General features: G+C 60.2%; 1 protein-coding gene across 5 annotated transcripts; it reads right to left on the bottom strand.

Moving 5' to 3' along the window:
- Positions 1–3,692: 3,692 nt before the first annotated feature.
- LOC102929858 (ciliogenesis associated TTC17 interacting protein) lies at positions 3,693–15,709 on the bottom strand. 5 transcript variants are annotated; one of them, XM_043525418.1, is made up of 10 exons: positions 15,675–15,709; positions 14,893–15,045; positions 10,565–10,765; positions 9,498–9,553; positions 8,559–8,645; positions 7,678–7,845; positions 6,561–6,685; positions 5,504–5,580; positions 4,695–4,783; positions 3,693–4,219 (listed from the first exon to the last, which is right to left on the bottom strand). In XM_043525418.1, the coding sequence occupies exons 2-10, from the start codon at positions 14,972–14,974 to the stop codon at positions 4,007–4,009; spliced, it is 1,098 nt and encodes a 365-aa protein (XP_043381353.1). In that variant the 5' UTR covers positions 14,975–15,045; positions 15,675–15,709; the 3' UTR covers positions 3,693–4,006. The 5 variants fall into 5 exon arrangements, with proteins under 5 accessions (XP_043381353.1, XP_037768566.1, XP_043381354.1 ...); XM_037912638.2 differs by lacking the exon at positions 15,675–15,709 and adding an exon at positions 15,564–15,668; XM_043525419.1 differs by lacking the exons at positions 14,893–15,045; positions 15,675–15,709 and adding an exon at positions 14,514–14,641.
- Between the last annotated feature and the right edge of the window lie 434 nt (positions 15,710–16,143).

Here is a 16,143-nt window from a genome sequence, read left to right as displayed (position 1 = left end):
TGATCTACAGGTGGGGAAACTGAGGCACGTGGCAGGGTCATCAGCTGTGAGCCCTGCACCAGGCTGACAGCTCAGGCTGTCAACCCCAGGGCAGGGGGTGGGGGGCGCCCCAGCTGTGAGCCCCACGCTGGGCTGACAACCAACAGGCGATGTAAGTCATGGTGTCTACCGACACCGCATCTCCCGAACCACATCGACCTAAGCGCGGCGCCTCTCACGGGGGTGGAGTTTTGAAGTCGATGTCGCGGGTGACTTATGCTGGCAGGCGCGACGTTGCAGTGTAGACACTGACAGGGTGAGGGTGACGTCGGCTGCCTTACGTCGACCTAACTTCGTAGTGCAGACCAGGCCAAAGCGTCTCCCTGTATCTGGCCTGGGTGAGCAGTCAGGAAAGGCGCCGCAGAGTCCGTCAGCGGCTATGGGGCCTCACCCGGGGCCTGGTCCTGGCCCTGAGACGTGCCGACACCGGTGGGCACTTGGCACCCTTCCGGATCAGGTGTTTACAGCCGCTGTTGCTATTGCTCACTGGATCTAGCCGCCTGGGCCCCCCATCTGTTCCCCCGCTCCTGCCCCCAGCAGTGAAAGAGGCAGCATGACATGGGGGCGAGGGCCAGTTTCCTGCCTAACTGTGTCCCCCTTGTCAGGACTCTGAGCTGCTAATCACTGGCTCTGTGCCCCCCCCCCCAGCCCTCCCCTGGATTGCACCGTCGTCGGAACAAGGCAGGATTTCTGCCCGGGTGACCTGCTGCCTCTGACTGACTCGCGGGACGTGGGGGCTTATGGAGGGTATGACCCACACACCGACTCACCTCACCCATCACCCTGTGCCGGGGCTGGGGCAGGGAATCCCGGCGCCAGGCCTCAGCCAAAAACACCCCCCTCCCACCCAACCTCCAACGGCTTGAGAGCTTGGGGGCTGCAGAGATGGGAGGGGAACGGGAGGTGGGGGGAGGAGAAATGTGCTGAATTTCTTCCCCCCCCCCCACTACCCAGCCTGCAGGAGGGATCATTCAGGATCTGCTGCGGGGGTGGGGGGGGGCTGCCTCCATGCAGGGTCACAACTGTGGGGAGGGGGGGAGGATGGACCTTCCTGCTGCGTGCGGTGCTACACCCCTCCAAAGGGGCCCCCCCCAGGCTGGCTGCCCAGTGCCAGCGTGGAGAGGCAGAGCTGCTCCTGAGCATGCTTGTCCCCCTGCAGCCGCCAGCTCCAGCGGCTGCTTCTGGTGCAGCGCCCCTCCACGCACCCCACCCGGCAGCATCTCCCAAAGCCCCAGGTTTTGCAGGGATCAGGGACACCAGGGCTGCATTAATCCTGCTGGGGTGTTGAGCAAGCTTGTACAGGGCGGGGGGGGTGTCTTCTGCTGGGAATCACCAGCCCAGCCTCCCCCCAGCTGCGGAGCTCTGTGGGGAAGTCTGTGATTGCAACATTTTGCAGTAACCAGGAGCTGCTCGCCCTGGGGGAGCTGGGTTCCTGTCCGGCACTGGTGAATCACCCTCCAGGCATGGAAAGCCAAGGCCAAACAGGGAGAGCGGGCTGGACCCAGCCCATTGCTCTGTCCTCCCTGTACACAGAGAGGAGGTCTGTCCTTTGCTCCAGCCCATGAGAGCCCCACTGGCATTGTAACAGCAGCATGGGCTAGAGGTTAGAGCAGAGGAGGCGGGACTCTCAGCTCCAGGGGTCTGTTTCTAGCTCTGTGGGGGAGGGATGTGATTCAGGGTCTGGGCTGGGAGTCAGGAGGCCTGGCTTCTATTGCACCCTCTGCCACAGACTTGCAGGGTGACGCAGGACAGGTCAGAATCGCTCTGTGCCTCAGTTTCCCCCCACCCCATGGGGAGAATACAACTTACCTTTGTTCCAGTGGCTTGAGAGCTGGGCTGGAAGGGACGGGTATTATGAGACGGGCTCTTGGCCTCCCTCAGGTTATCCAGACCATGGTGACAGTGCGGGCAGGGGAAGGGGGACACTTACAAAGGCCCGCCGCCCCCTTATCCTCACCCTGTCTCAGACCCTGGGAAGGGGGAGGGGGATTGAGGACCAAAAGGGGCCTGGCCTGGGTAGATTTCTGCACCTGCAATTCTGTGTCCTGCAAAACCCTGCAGGGGCAGAAGTTTGGGCAACCCAAGCTCGTGTCAAAGGCAGCAGCCGTCCCTGCATTACAAGAGGAAAGGTCAATTTCCTGATCTTTCTGGGCTGAGTCAACACCAGGCTCCTAACCGGCCCACGCAGCTGCAGTCAGAGACCTCTGGCTCCCATCTCCACCTGACTCCCGCAGGCTGGTGGCCAGTCAAGAGAAAGGACCCAGTTGCCCCTGCCTAAAATTGCACAGCACTGCTGACCTGTGGTTTCCCGCCCAGCCTGGCCGTGTGTCATAAAGCCGGGGCGAGGGGACAGGCCAGCCTGCTGATCTCAGGGCCTGTCTCGTTCCAATGGATGAATACCGGGCGTTTAATTTCATCTGTTCTTTTACATGTTACCAAACTCCCCTCACGTATCCAGCTCACCTCTGTAAACAGCCTGGGGCGCGGCCCCGCTGGGGAGCACTGCACCCACCAACCCCTGCTTTGGGGGCTGCCGGACGGCTACACCGGTGCTGCAACGACCAGAGGCAGTGCTGGGTGTGGATACGCTCAACGGGCTCCCGTTAGCCAAGGGGCCGGGGCGTAGCAGCGCTGTTGCAAGTTCTCCCCATCACGGCAGCTTAGTCCGAACGTGGCAGACCGTGTGTCACGTTATTGACTTGAACTGGGACCGTATAGATCATTGTTGCAACCAAGGTCCTGTAATGGCACCAAATCTTGTATAAAGGGGGTCAAATGAGGTGTCCCAGACAAGGTTATGGTTGGCTGGTTAGGATGATGCTGTCTATCTGTGTGTATCATTTTTGTAGTTGAAGTTATGAATATTGGCTCTGTACTGTCTGCAGTTCAAACTTGTGCTCTCCTTCTGGAGGACACCCCAGACAAGCTGGTGTCAGCTCTGCCTAGCCGGCTGGATGGCCCATTAAGGACCATCAGCGACACAACTGACCCACTGAGAGAAGGCAGACATGCCTGGGGACTCAGCCAGGTGTGCAGGGACCTGCCTATGGACAGGACTCTGAGGTGTTTCCAGGCCATGGGATGGGCAGCTTGTCTTTGGGACACAGAAAGCAGAGACCACATGGCAAGAGACTATACAAAGCTGCTGCAGCTCCTCCATCTTGTCTTCAGTCCTGCTTCTGACCTCTGGAGGGACTTGGCTACCCTGAAGCTTTGAACCAAAGACTGAAGGACCCATCCCAGCTGGGGATGTTCTCCAGAGACTTGATTTGAACCTGCCGTTTATTCCATCCCTGCTGCAAGCCTGAACCAAGAACTTGGCCATCCCTGGATGTCATTGATTCCATTTCTCCAATTCTAGCTCCCGTCTGTATCTTTTTCTTTTACGAATAAACCTTTAGATTTTAGATGCTAAAGGATTGGCAACAGCGTGATTTGTGGGTAAGATCTGACTGTATATTGACCTGGGTCTGGGGCTTGGTCCTTTGGGATCGAGAGAACCTTTATTCTTTTACTGGGGCGTTGGCTTTCATAACCATTTGTCCCCATACCGAGTGGCACTGGTGGGGATACTGGGAAACTGGGGTGTCTAAGGGAATTGCTTGTGTGACTTGTGGTTAGCCAGGGGGGTAAAACCAAAGTCTTCTCTGTCTGGCTGGTTTGGTTTGCCTTGGTGGGCACAGAAACCCCAGCCCTGGGCTGTGACTGCCCTGCTTGAAGCAATTTGTCCTGAATTGGCACTCCCCGTTGGGTCCCGCCAGAACCAGCCTCCTGACACCGTGGTCCAAGGCCGGAGGGTCTGGGGGTTACGCCCCTCCCACATAATCGACCGGAGGACGCCCCAGCCCCATTGGCAGTGACTCCCCCAGCCCCACACTGACTCCTTTTCCGCCCCGGGTTTAATGAACAGAGCTCAACGCTTGGAAGCTGCTACCCGCCGGTTTAATGCCCAGAGGCAGCCGGCCCTTCACACGCGGCGGCGGAAGGGGCTGGGCTTGTCAGAGGCCTGGAAGGCGCTGCCCGGCGGGCGCTGGGTGGCGAACGGGGCGAAGAACTCGGCGGCGAAGGTGAGGACGTCGTCGGGCTTGCGCAGCAGCAGAAGCTGCAGGAAGTCGGCCAGCAGGGCGCGCAGCTCCGGGTGGCGCCGGGCGTAGGAGGTGTGGCCGGCCTGCAGCTCCTCCTGCCAGGGGAAAGAGGCCCCGCCTCCATCAGCCTCGCGCCGGCGGCTTCGGGGTAACGCGCTGGGGGGCAGGGAGGGAAGCCACAATCTCCAGGCAGACCGGCGATCAGGCAGGCCTGGCGTCCTGCGCCCGGCTCCGGAACTGGCAGGCAGCCGCCCACACAGCGAGCCGACGGTGAGGCCGGGAGACGAGACGCGCAATCCAGCCTCCGGCCGCCCCTCCAAAGCTCCCGGTGCTGGGGCAAACCCTCCGCGGCGCCCTCACCCAGCCTGGTTCTGCTTTGACCCCTGCTTCCCCCCACTGTCCCCCGCTCTTCCCTCTCCCCTGCTGCAGCACTCTCAGGTCCCGCCGTTCAAGCATCTCCATTGCAGGGTGGACCAGAGACATCCCCTCGGCCTCCCCCCACATGCCAGGAGCTGCAGCCTGGGGGCGGCTGGTCCGACCTCAGAACAGCCCCGCGCTCCCCCAACTCACCTTCCTGTCCAGGAACTGGGAATAAAGCTGCACGTCTTCCTCCCAGTCCAGGGACTTCTTCTCGAAGACAGGCCGGGGCTCCACTTCATCTGGGGAGAGTGGGGAGAGCGGGGAGAGCGGGCAGGTCTCACGACACGGGATTCAGAAAACGGGTTTAGGGCGGGAGCCCAGCGTGTCTCTTGTGCCCAGCAGCACCCGGAGGGGCTAACCCAGCTCTGTCCGTTGTACCAATCCCATGGGCCACCCCAGCTTCGCCGTTATTCCGCACATCCCGCCGCCATCTCACAGTAGCAGCAGGAAGAGAGCTCAGGCCCAGATCTCCATTGAAATCAGTGGGCGTAAGCAGCCTATCTACCTTTGAGGGTCTGGGCCCCAGAGCCTCCTGCTCCAAGATGTGAGCTCAAGGAGTCCCCATTAGCTGTCAGCAGTATGGGGCCTCTGACACACAGCAGGGTGGTTCCAATTCAACGCCACAGAGGGCAGCGGGGACGCATGCTGGCCAGCTCTCTTAGTGCTGCCACAAGGCCATTCCACGGGTGCCTGGGTCAGCGACGGCAGAAGAGGGTGACGGTCTGCAATTCCCACCACCATGGGGACACGCCTGTGTCCAACCCTCCGTGACCCCCCGCACGCCCAGTCTGACAGCGCGTCCGCAGCCTGGGGAGGGACTAGCCGCTCCTGGAACCGGATCAGAAGGAGTCTGATTTCAGAGAGCTCCGGCACAGACCCGGGTACCCTTCGTGCCATAGGACCCCCTTCCCCAGCCCATGACGCTACCCCCACCTCCGGACCCCTTCTCGGCTCCTTACCGACATCGATGAGAACGGGCAGCTGCTGGAGCAGCATGGTGGCCGGGGACCCAACCTGGACACGACGGGCCAAATGTCTGGGTGATGGAGAGGAGCGGGTGAAGGACCTGGCCATACACTGTTACCTTCCACCTCCCCAGGCCTGGCTGTGGGGCCACCCGCCGCGGGGACCTGGGAGCCCCCGCGCCTGGGGCAGAGACGGGTGCCGTGGATTCGTTATTCCCTCGTGCGTGCATGGGCGCGGGCGGGCGGGCGCCACCGCTCCGGGGGCAGCTGGAGTTGTGCGGCCAGACGTTTCTCTGCCGTGGGGTTGCCTCCCCGGCCAAGGGGCTGAGTGTGGCTGGCTCCCGGCTGTGCCGACGGACGGGGAGGAAGCGCCAGGACGCCTTGCACAGCACGGGGTGCCCTCCGGCTCAGCAGCATGGCAGGGGCGCTCTCCTGGCGTGACCCTTCCCGGGCCATCAGAGCAGGCAAAGGAGCGATGGGCTCGCGCTGCCCTCTAGTGGACAGGCTCCCACGGCCGATGGCAGCCCCATAGCGCACGGAGCTTCCCCTCCTGCTGCGGGGCGACAAGGTCCTGGCTTTGATTGTCATCTGCACAGGCCCGGAAAGGCTGCAGGGGAGCTGGCAGCGGGAGTGGGGTGAGAGGCCCAGGGAACTGCACTGCCCCTAGTGTGGATCCAGGGATGTTTAATAACCAGTGTCCTTTGAGAAACAAAGCGGGTGACTGGCTCAGGGGCTGGAGGACAGGATCTGGAACCCCCCACCCGCCCCCATAGACTAAATCTGACCCCGTTGCCCTGGGAGATAAGTGGCAGGAAGCAATCCCAACCTCTGGAAACCCCTGGAGCAAGGCTCCCCCCGCCGAGCCCCTGGAAAGGAGGTGCCAGGGTGGCCCAGCATTTGAGGGACACAGGCAGGCTGTTCCCAGGCCCCAGGGAGGGCAGAGGCGGACGGGCCAGGTACTGCCAGCACAGAGCGAGAGCTAAGGAGCGGCCCCGGGAGCGCGAGAGCCGAGCAGGGCTCGGGCGGGTGACGGGCCGCTGGGTTCTCCTACCCGTCGGAGAGGAAGTAGAACTGCCAGGTCATGGGGATGCCCTCGTCCGGGCACACGGCCCTCTCAATCCCAAACACCTCCACCTCCGTCATGCCCACCAGCTGCTTCTGGAAGCCCATGGCGGTCTGCAGAGGGAGAGATGGGTGAGAGAAGCAGGGAGCAGGACAAGCCCTTTTAGCCTACAGGCTGGATAGTGCCCCCCGCCCCCCTGCCCCTCAGCTGCTACAGGCTAGAGATATGGGGGAGGGCATGGAGGGAGGTCACAGATTCATAGATTCCAAGACCAGCTCCTCTGGCTGCGGGGGGCACAGAAAGTGCCCCTCCAAAAGCGGCCAAATCTTTATTCCTGGGCAGGCCCCTCTTGATTCAGAAATTGTCGGTGACGGATTATCCACCACGATGGCTGGGAAATTGCTCCAGTGGTGAATTCCTCTCACTGCTACAAACGGAGGCCTCATTGCCAGTCTGAACGTGTCTGGCGTCAACTTCCTGCCATTGGATCGTCTTGACCTGGCTCTGCCAGCCCGAAGTGCCCATTATAAAATAGGGGTTCCCCACGTACATACTTACAGACTGCGCTCATGTCACCCCTTAACCTTCTCTTCCTTAAGCTAAACGGCCGGGGCTCCTTCAGTCCGTCACCACGAGGCGGGTTCTCTAACCCTTTCATCCTTCTTGTGGGTCTTCTCTGCCCCCTCTCCAATTTATCCCCAGCCTGCCTGAATGGTGGGCACCAGAGCTGGACACAGGATTCCAGCAGCGGCCGCACCAGAGCCCAGTCCAGAGGTGAGAGAACGTCTCTGCTCCTCCTCAGGACTCCCGTTTCTACGGCCCAGGATCGCGTTAGCCCTTTAGGCCACAGGGTCATACTGGGAGCTTGTCTTCTGCTGATTACCCACCACGACCCCCAATTCTCCTCCCACTCCCAGGCCCCCTCCCCAGTGGATCTCCCTAAACCCTCCCATCCACCCTGCACCCCACTGTCTAGGAGCCCCTTCCCCATCAGGGTACAGGATCCCCTAGTCCCTGCCCTCAGGGTGGGGCAACCGCCCGCCCTGGGGCAGACCCTTTCGGGTGCAGCCATGCCCGGGCGGAGGGCCGCTTCAGCAGCACTCACGTAGGCGGAGGTGCAGACGTGGGCCTCGGTGTCGAAGGCCAGGAAGGTGTCCTGGGGCACGGCCCTGCGCTTGGCCAGCACCCGCAGCACCAGCAAATTGGCAGCTTCCGAGATGAGGCCGTGCAGGGAGGCGCAGTTGTAGAAGAAGCTCTGGGTCTGGGCCTCATGCTGCAGAGAGATGGGGGGGAGGGGACTGACGGGGACCCAGCCTGGCACGTGGGATCCCCAGGACCCAGCATCCCAGGCTGGCTCTGCAACCGGCCTGCACCCCCAGCCGCCGGAACAAGAGGGAGGAAGAAATTCACTGGCAACCACGGGGCCCCAGGAAGGGGGCAGCTCAGCTCCCGAGACCCCAGGCTGGCCCTGCTCGTGACACACGCTGAGCTGCTGCTGGGAGGTGGGGCCCCTCCTGCTAAGGAACCCCAGGCAGGGAGCCCTAGGCTGATCGGGGCCCTGTGCTTTGGGGTTTGCCCCCTATTTCTCCCCACAGAAACCTGCGCCCCTAGTGAGACTTGCCAGCAACACTCCGAGGCTGGGGGCCATGAACCCCCCCCCCCCCGACTGCTGACTCAGAGCACCCCCCACAAGACCCTGAGGCTGCCCTGTTAGTGCAGCCAGACCTGCCCCCCACCTCTGCCCCCATCTCCGCCAGCACCAGCAGTGGGAGCCAGGGACGGGCGCAGGCGGCGGCGCCCCCTGCTGTTTGGCCATGGGACAGCCGCAGCCTGTGGAACAGGCTTAGCAGGGCTGAGAGCATTTTTCAGGACAAACGGGTGTGTGGGATGGGAAGGGAAGGCCTATAAGGAGCTCCCCACCCCAGCGCTCTGCAGGGGGCCAGCCAGGCTTTCAAATCCCTGCAGACACAATCCCCCCCGCCTCACCTCTCCTTCCTCAATGATTTTCGTGACGACCAGCCTGCCTCCGCGCTTCACTACGTGGGTCTTTCTGTCCAGGGGGTGGGCTCTGAACTGCAAGAGGGAGCAAATACAGCAAAGCGAGGCATGCAGGACAGGGGTGCAGGACCTGGCAGGGTGTAGGCTGCTATGGCCAGGGGTGTTGGGGGCATATCCCCTCTGGGGACAATCCGGCCTCCTGGGGTCTCATCTCATTGTTTCAATAAAGCCTGGATCCAGAGTGGCTCACCTGCTTGTTCCCCACTCAGACACCCAGTGAGAAGGGGACCAACCCTCATGCTTCAGTGCTGCAGGGATCAGGAAGGATGTTTCCATGGGCAGCACTGTATGACTGGCCCGGTGCATCATGGCAGGTTCCACCTTCTGAAGACACAGGTATTGGCCATTGCCCAAGGCATGGTGCCAGGCCATGGAGACCAATGGTTTGATCCAGGAGGGGTGCTGGCAGAGAAGCCGGGGCGATGGCCAAATCCAGGGTGTCTGGGGGCAGGATGGACCGGCGATCTGACCCAGAACAGCAGCGGCCCAGCTGTCTCTCCTGCCAATCATCCGCAGCGCAGGAACCACTGTGAACGCTGCGATTCTGCCCTGAGACAGGACGCTTGCCACAGGGGCCAGTGACCCCTGGAGGGGCACGGAGCCACCTACCCCATAAAGAAGAGGGAGAGAGAAACACCCCCCGCCGGTGGGTGGAGCACCGGGGCGAGGAGCAGGCAGGATCCAGGCTCTAATTCCAGCTGAACCCCGACTCGCTGGGTAAGTCCCAAGACAGCTCCTTCCAGCCCAGAGAGGACAGCTGAGGGGGCCAGGGACCTCTCCGGAGATCTACCTCGGGGAAGGCAAGGCTGCGAAGGAGCCAGATATCAGCGGGTTTATCTTGCCCTCTGCCAGCGACCGAGCAGTTACCTTCACGTATTCATGCTGATGCTGCTCCAGGGTTTCCAGCCGCTTTGATATATAAGCTGATGGAGAGGAAACAAAAACTACGCTCAGCCCAGATCATCGCCAGAGTTCCCTGCCATCCTGCCCGCTGGCCCGGCCTGGTCCCTCCGGCCTTGACTGCAGGCACCTTGGAAATGTACCGGGAGCCCAGGGCTTGCCCAGTATTTCAGGGAGTCCCGGCGCCCCGTCTGCCTGCCGGTGCCCAGGCCCTGCCCACGGCTGCCCCAGGGCGGATCCCAGCGGAGAGATGTCCCTGCTAGAATAACAGGACCACCAGGGTGGGACTATTTGTCTACGTGCTCCAGCTGGCGGTGGACCTGTTTGCGCCGTTGCCTCTCGGCACCTTCAGCAGCACTGGTGGGAGCCAATTCCATTCAGGCCCAGAACCGCGTGTCTGGATCTCCATGCCACGGACCGGCCCATTTTCACTTCTGGGGACAGTGGAAAAATCCTTGTCGTTCCTTCTTGGTGGCCAATGGAGGGAGTTTCCTGGGATGTCCTAATGGTTGCATGCGCCGTGCTGGAGGGGGCAAGGGTGGGGTCCCCCAGTCCCCTGGCCACAGGCGGGCAGGGGCTGGGAGCACTGGCAGGTGCAAGACCTCGTCTCGCCCGTGAGCGACGCCCGTCGCCTGGGGATCTGCGGGGCGCCGGCCGCGGGTGCAGGGCCCCAGGCCGCAGCGCTGGAAGGAGGTGTGGGCCAGCTGGCAAGGGTCAGGCCTGGAGGTGCTGAGGCTGACAGCGATCCCCAAGAGTGACCCCCCTCTCCTGCCCCCCGTGGGCGCTTACGGCCACTCCTGCCTCTTGCCGGAGCCAGACTGCAGGCACCAATGGGCCAAGGCTGGGCAGCACTTGCATCTTGTCTCGGCACGTGGGGCTGAGAGGATTGGGATGAGGGACCTCACCAGAGCAAGAGGGGCTGGGGAGGAAAGGAGAGAAATCGGGGCCCATCTGGCATCTCATAAGCGTGTGTCTCCCTGCCCCAGCCCGCTCCCCCTTGCAGACACCGGCTCAGCTGCGCCTCCTAGGCCTACCCGTGATGGCGGAGCCGCAGGGCACTTCGTTGATGGTGCTCTGGCTGGTGGCGCGGACCAGAAAGCAGTCCTCTTCCTGCCCGCCCTGCTCCTCGTAGCAGGCCGGCTGCACCGAAACCGAGAACTGCCCGAGCGGCTGGCCGCTCTCCGAGACCATGACCAGCGACTCCGCAAAGAGACAGGGGCTCAACTCCTCCGCGCCTGGGAGACAGGACACGACGACAGCCCAGGTCACTGCCACACCCAGACCTCCAGGGGCTCCATCCATTCCTCCCAAAGCCCCCAGTATGGCTAGATGCCCCCCCCGCCGACAAAAAGTCAACCCTACTCCTCCCTCCTTCTGCCTGACCAAGGGTCTCAAACATCCATTAGTAAAGCCTCAGAGACCCACAAGGCAGGGTCGGTGTTACGGTGTTATGTAACACATGGGGAAACTGAGGCACAGCAGGAGGCAGGGACTTGCCCTAAAGTCACACAGGAAGGCGGCGGTAGAGCCGAGGGTCTGAATCCCAGTGCCTGCTCTGACCACTAGACCCTGCTCCTCTCAAGAGCCAGGAAGAGAACCCAGGAGTCCTGATTCTCAGTCCTGTCTGTTAGTCACAAGACCACCCATCTCCTACGCACGCCATGGAGACGGAAGTCTTTTCGGTGCACCCACATTGACAAAGGTGTGTTTGTTGTGGGTTCCTCAGTAAACACATGAAAGGGAGTTCAGAAAAGAGTGAGAGGGGCTGATCAGCGGGCTGGAGGGATCAAGCCAGGGGGAGATTTAACAAGCTCTGTCTCACTTGGCCAAGGGGTTGTGGGGAAGGGATGGCAAATATCTCAAGGATGTAAATGCCAAGGGGTGAGATGGATTCTCTGACATACTCCAAGGGGAAGGCAGTACCGCAGTCAGAATGATCACAGAATCATAGAAATGTAGGACTGGACTGGACGGGCCCTCAAGAGGTCTAGTCCAGTCCCCGGCACTCATGGCAGGACTATCCCTGACAGGTGTGTGTCTAACCTGTTCTTAAAATCCTCCAGTGACAGAGATTCCACAACCCCCCTGGGCAATTTGTTCCAGTGCTGCGCTCCCCTGACAGTTGGGAAGTTTTTCCTTCAACCGAAACTGCCCAATTTAAGCCCATTGCTTCTTGTCCTGTCCTCAGAGGTTAAGGAGAACAAGTTTTCTCTCTCATTCTAACAACCTTTTATGTACTTGAAAACTCTTCTGTCCCCTCTCAGTCTTCTCTTCTCCAGACTAAACAAACCCAATGTTTTCAATCTTCCTTCATAGCTCATGTTTTCTAGACCAGTGGTCTCCAAACGTGTTGGCTCACGCATCCTCAGGGTGAAGAACGGAAGACTTACCGCAGGTGGGCCGCCGGAGAGGAACACCAGCCGTGGACGTGCAGAGCTGCCGCTGAAGGGAAAAAAAACGGTGGAGTGCCGTCCGGCGGTGCTTCTGCTGCCACTCTCCCCCTGGGATCATCTCGTGCACCCCAGTTTGGAGCCCACTGTTCTAGATCTTTTTCTTCTTCTCTGGACTTTCTCCAATTTGTCCACATCTTTCCTGAATGTGGCGCCCAGAACTGGACACAATACTCCAGTTGAGGCCTAATCAGCACGGAGTAGAGCGGAAGAATTACTGCTCGTGTCTTGCTGACAACACTCCTGCTAATACAGCCCAGAATGATGTTTGCTTTTTTTGCAGCAGTTTGACACTGTTGACTCATGTTTAGCTTGTGATCCACCAGGACCCCCAGATCCCTAGGCAGTCATTTCCCATTTTGTATGCGTGCAACTCCTTGTTCCTTCCTGAGTGGAGAACTTTGCATTTTTCCTTATTGAATATCATCCTATTGACTTCAGACCATTTCTCCAGTTTGTCCAGATCATTTTGAATTTTAATCCTATCCTCCAAAGCACTTGCAACCCCTCCCAGCTTGGTATGGTCCGCAAACTATCCAAGTGTACTCTCTGTGCCATTAGCTAAATCATTTATGAAGATGTTGAACAGAATTGGACCCAGAACTGATCCCTGCGGGACCCCACTCGTTATGCCCTTCCAGCTTGACTGTGAACCACTGATAACTACTCTCTGGGAACGGTTTTCCAACCAGTTATGCACCTACCTTAAAGTAGCTCCATCTAGGTTGTATTTCCCTAGTTTGTTTATGAGAAGGTCAGCCTTGCTAAAGTCGAGATATACCACGTGTACCGCTTCCCCCCCATCCACAAGGCTTGTTACCCTGTCAGCGAAAGCTATCAGGTTGGTTTGATGCGATTTGTTCTTGACAAATCCATGCTATTACTTATCACCTTATTATCTTCACGGTGATTGTCAATCGATTGGGATGGGGCAGAGCAAAGGGACAGGTAGGCTAGCAGGAAACATTTGCTAACACAGATTTCTGTGAAGGACAATCCTGCCTTGACCCCTGGGGATGGTCCCAACCCAGCCTTCCCCTATCTTTGACATCTACAAAACATGCAGGTGCGAGTGGGCATCCCTCGCTGCAACCGGAGGGAAGTTGGCATTTAGCGAAAGCCACAACAAATGCGCCATTGTAATTGAAACCACAGCAACCTCAAGAGATGGGGTATGAGCCACAGCAGCATCTCAGGCAGAAGTGAAACCAGAAGAATACACAGTGGGATGCTGACAACGTGATCAACTCCAGCACCTGCGGCAACTGGAGGAGGGGTCGGGAGTCACGACTCCTGGGTTCCGTTTCTGACTCCTGCCGGGGAGTGTGATGTTGAGGCGAGAGAGGGAGCTCAGAGAACTAGGAGTCCTGGGATCTGTTCGTAGTTCTATCACTGTCTTGCCACCTGACCTCTCTCTCTGTCTCAGTTTACCCCGCCATAAAATTAGATGACAGCATTCCCCTAACAGAATAGTAATAAAATAATAATCATCTGAGTTTACACAGCAAACTGGAAATAGCTGAGTTTCACAACTAGGGCAAGTTGAAAATTTTTCATGGAAACTGAAAATTCAGCTTTTCACGGAAAGTGCCTGCCTTCCACCTTTTGATTCTTTATCAGAAAACTGAATTCCTGAAAACTGAAATAGTTCCTTTCCTGAGGTGCCTCCTGGGAGTTGTAGTTTGGGAGACTCACGCTCCTATTCTCCTTGATGCACCCCCCCTGAGAGGTGAGACCATGGTGCACCATGGGAGATGTAGTTTGACCAGAGAGCCCAGACAATAGAGGAGAATAGGAGCGGGACGCATCGGAACTACAATACCCAAGAGACACTGCAGCAGCAGTTCGGATTCCAATTTTTCACCAAAAACTTGACAGATATTTTCCATAGGGAGGGAGAAAAAAACATTTTGTGACCAACCCTCCTCACAATCCCTCGGTGCCAGGGAGAAGTCTCATTACTCCCATTTCACAGATGGGGGAAACCGAGGCACAGCAGGGGGGCGTGATTTGCCCAAGATCACCCAGTAAGTCTGTGGGGCTGGGAACAGAATCCAAGTCTCCTGCCTCCCAAACCCCTCACTCATAGGGCTGTTGAGGGTTAATTATTGCTGGGAAGGGCTCTGCGATCCTCCAACATAAGTACAAAGTACTGTTATTATTCTGCAGAGCACAGCGAGAGGAGCAGCGGGGACTGGGGCGGCGGGGGGGGGGGGGGGAGGGGAGTAAAGGCAGGCTGGGGAGCCCAATAAAGATCCCTTACAGATGGGAGGCCAGATAGGAGACTGACTCTTCAGTGCGTCACCTAATGATCTTTAAAAGAAACGCAGTAACAGTTTCGCTTGTCAGACGGCGACACTCTGGTGCAGCCTGGGACGGTGGGCGCCACAGACAGGCCGCTACCCTTCGTGCCACGGAGTAGCTGCGTTAGCTGTAAATCACAGGCTGTTCCAGTCCCTGGGCCCAGCCACGAGAGAACGACACGGTCTCACACACACGCTAAGCGCACTGCATGCACCAGACTCCCACTCACCCCAGAATCACTGACACGGGTGCCAGTAGACAGGCCGGGGCCCGAGACCCCCTGGCGCACCAGCACCGGGCAGGTTCTGCCGTCAGATGTTCACGGCCAGACACGGCTCTGCCGGCAAAGTCACACGTCCACATACCCAGCCCCGAGGACGAGCGCCGCGGTGCTCGAAAGCGTCTCTTTCACCAACAGCAGCTGGTCCAGCAAACGATATCACCTCCCGCACCCAGCCAGCAGCATACATGGCTCTGCACGGGGCCACAGGGAGCCAGGTGAGCGGCTGGAAACGTGTTCACAGGCTCCCCTCCATCACGGGGGGCGACCGCGGCTGAGCAGCGAACCCCTCACCCCGCCGGATAACGGCGACCCGAGCAGCACCCACCGATGAGCGAGAGGAATTCAGTGGCCCCCTCGCTGGCTGCTAGGACCCTCTGCACCCGCGCTGGCGAGCCGGCATCATCCATCCCTTGGCGAAGAGCCAGGCGACGCTTCCAAAGTCAGAGGAGTCAGCTCAAAACCCCCACGGCTGGAGGCCCTGTGCGAGAGAACCAGTGAGACCCCTGTGCATGGCCGCAGGGGAATCGCCCCTACCCCTCTGCGCACGGCACCGGGGAGGGACCCCCATCCAGGCCTCCACCCCCTGAGCCCTCCATGCAAGCCCCAAATAGAGCCCTCCCCACAACTACCCAGCCCCCCGATGGAGCAATCCCGCACCCTCTGTGCACACCCCTGAGGGGGAACACCCCCATCCGGGCCTCCACCCCCTGAGCCCTCCATGCAAGCCCCAGATAGAGCCCTCCCCACAACCACCCAGCCCCCCGATGGAGCAATCCCGCACCCTCTGTGCACACCCCTGAGGGGGAACACCCCCATCCGGGCCTCCACCCCCTGAGCCCTCCATGCAGGCCCCAGATGGAGCCCTACCCACAACCACCCAGCCCCCCGATGGAGCACCCCCCCGCCCCATGCGCATGACCCCAGGGGACCCCCTTTTTCATGCAAGCCCCAGATCGGGCCCTTCCCCCAGCCCCACCCCAGGGGAGTGCCCCTAACCCTCCATTCAGGGGTCGCAAGGAGCCCGCCCCCCAAGGGCCGCACGCAGAGCCCGGAGTGACCCCGAAACCCCTGGCCAGGGGGAAACCCCACGTGGCTTTGGGAACCAACCCCTCCCACGCACGGCGCTCGCCTGCAATGTATCCAACGGTCTCCGCAGCAACCGGGCCCGCCCCGCCTCTTAAAGGGACAGGACAGCCAGGAGTGGGTCACGGTGGCCCCCCACTCGTGTTCTCGGGGTGGGGTTTGGAGGAGACCCCGCAGTGGGGAGAGGTGGGGTTCACAGGGCAGGGGGGCTGGGCATGGGCTGCCCCACCCCTGGGGGCTGCGAGCGAGGCTGGCCCAGAGCCTAAGGCAGGGGGCAGCTGGAGAGGGGCTGAGGCTGCGGTGAGGGGCGCTGCAGAGAGCCCTGGGATGGATTCACAGCTCCCCCGGCAGCCTCCCTCTGTGCCTCGCTGGGGACCCTCTGGGGCGTGCAGTGGGGCAGGGTGTGCACCGTTGATCGGGCCCCCCACCCCCGCCCCCAGCAGCAGCAGCTGCCCCCTCCCTCAGGCATCTCACCTCAGGGGAGTCACCCAGG

This window comes from Chelonia mydas, chromosome 11, assembly GCF_015237465.2.
Source record: "Chelonia mydas isolate rCheMyd1 chromosome 11, rCheMyd1.pri.v2, whole genome shotgun sequence".
NCBI lineage: Eukaryota > Metazoa > Chordata > Testudines > Cheloniidae > Chelonia > Chelonia mydas.
The sequence above is the reverse complement of the archived record's forward strand: the minus strand, read 5'-3'. Positions and strand labels throughout refer to the sequence as shown.

Bases quoted from the DNA above. Each gene is read 5' to 3' on its own strand.
- LOC102929858 (XM_043525417.1), bottom strand. From the start codon at position 12,041: ATGATCCCAGGGGGAGAGTGGCAGCAGAAGCACCGCCGGACGGCACTC. The intron at 7,846-8,558 runs GTGAGGCGGGGG...ATCTCTCTGCAG, and splicing joins AAATCATTGAGGAAGGAGAG to CATGAGGCCCAGACCCAGAG. The intron at 4,220-4,694 runs GTGAGTTGGGGG...TTCCCCTGGCAG, and splicing joins CCCAGTTCCTGGACAGGAAG to GAGGAGCTGCAGGCCGGCCA.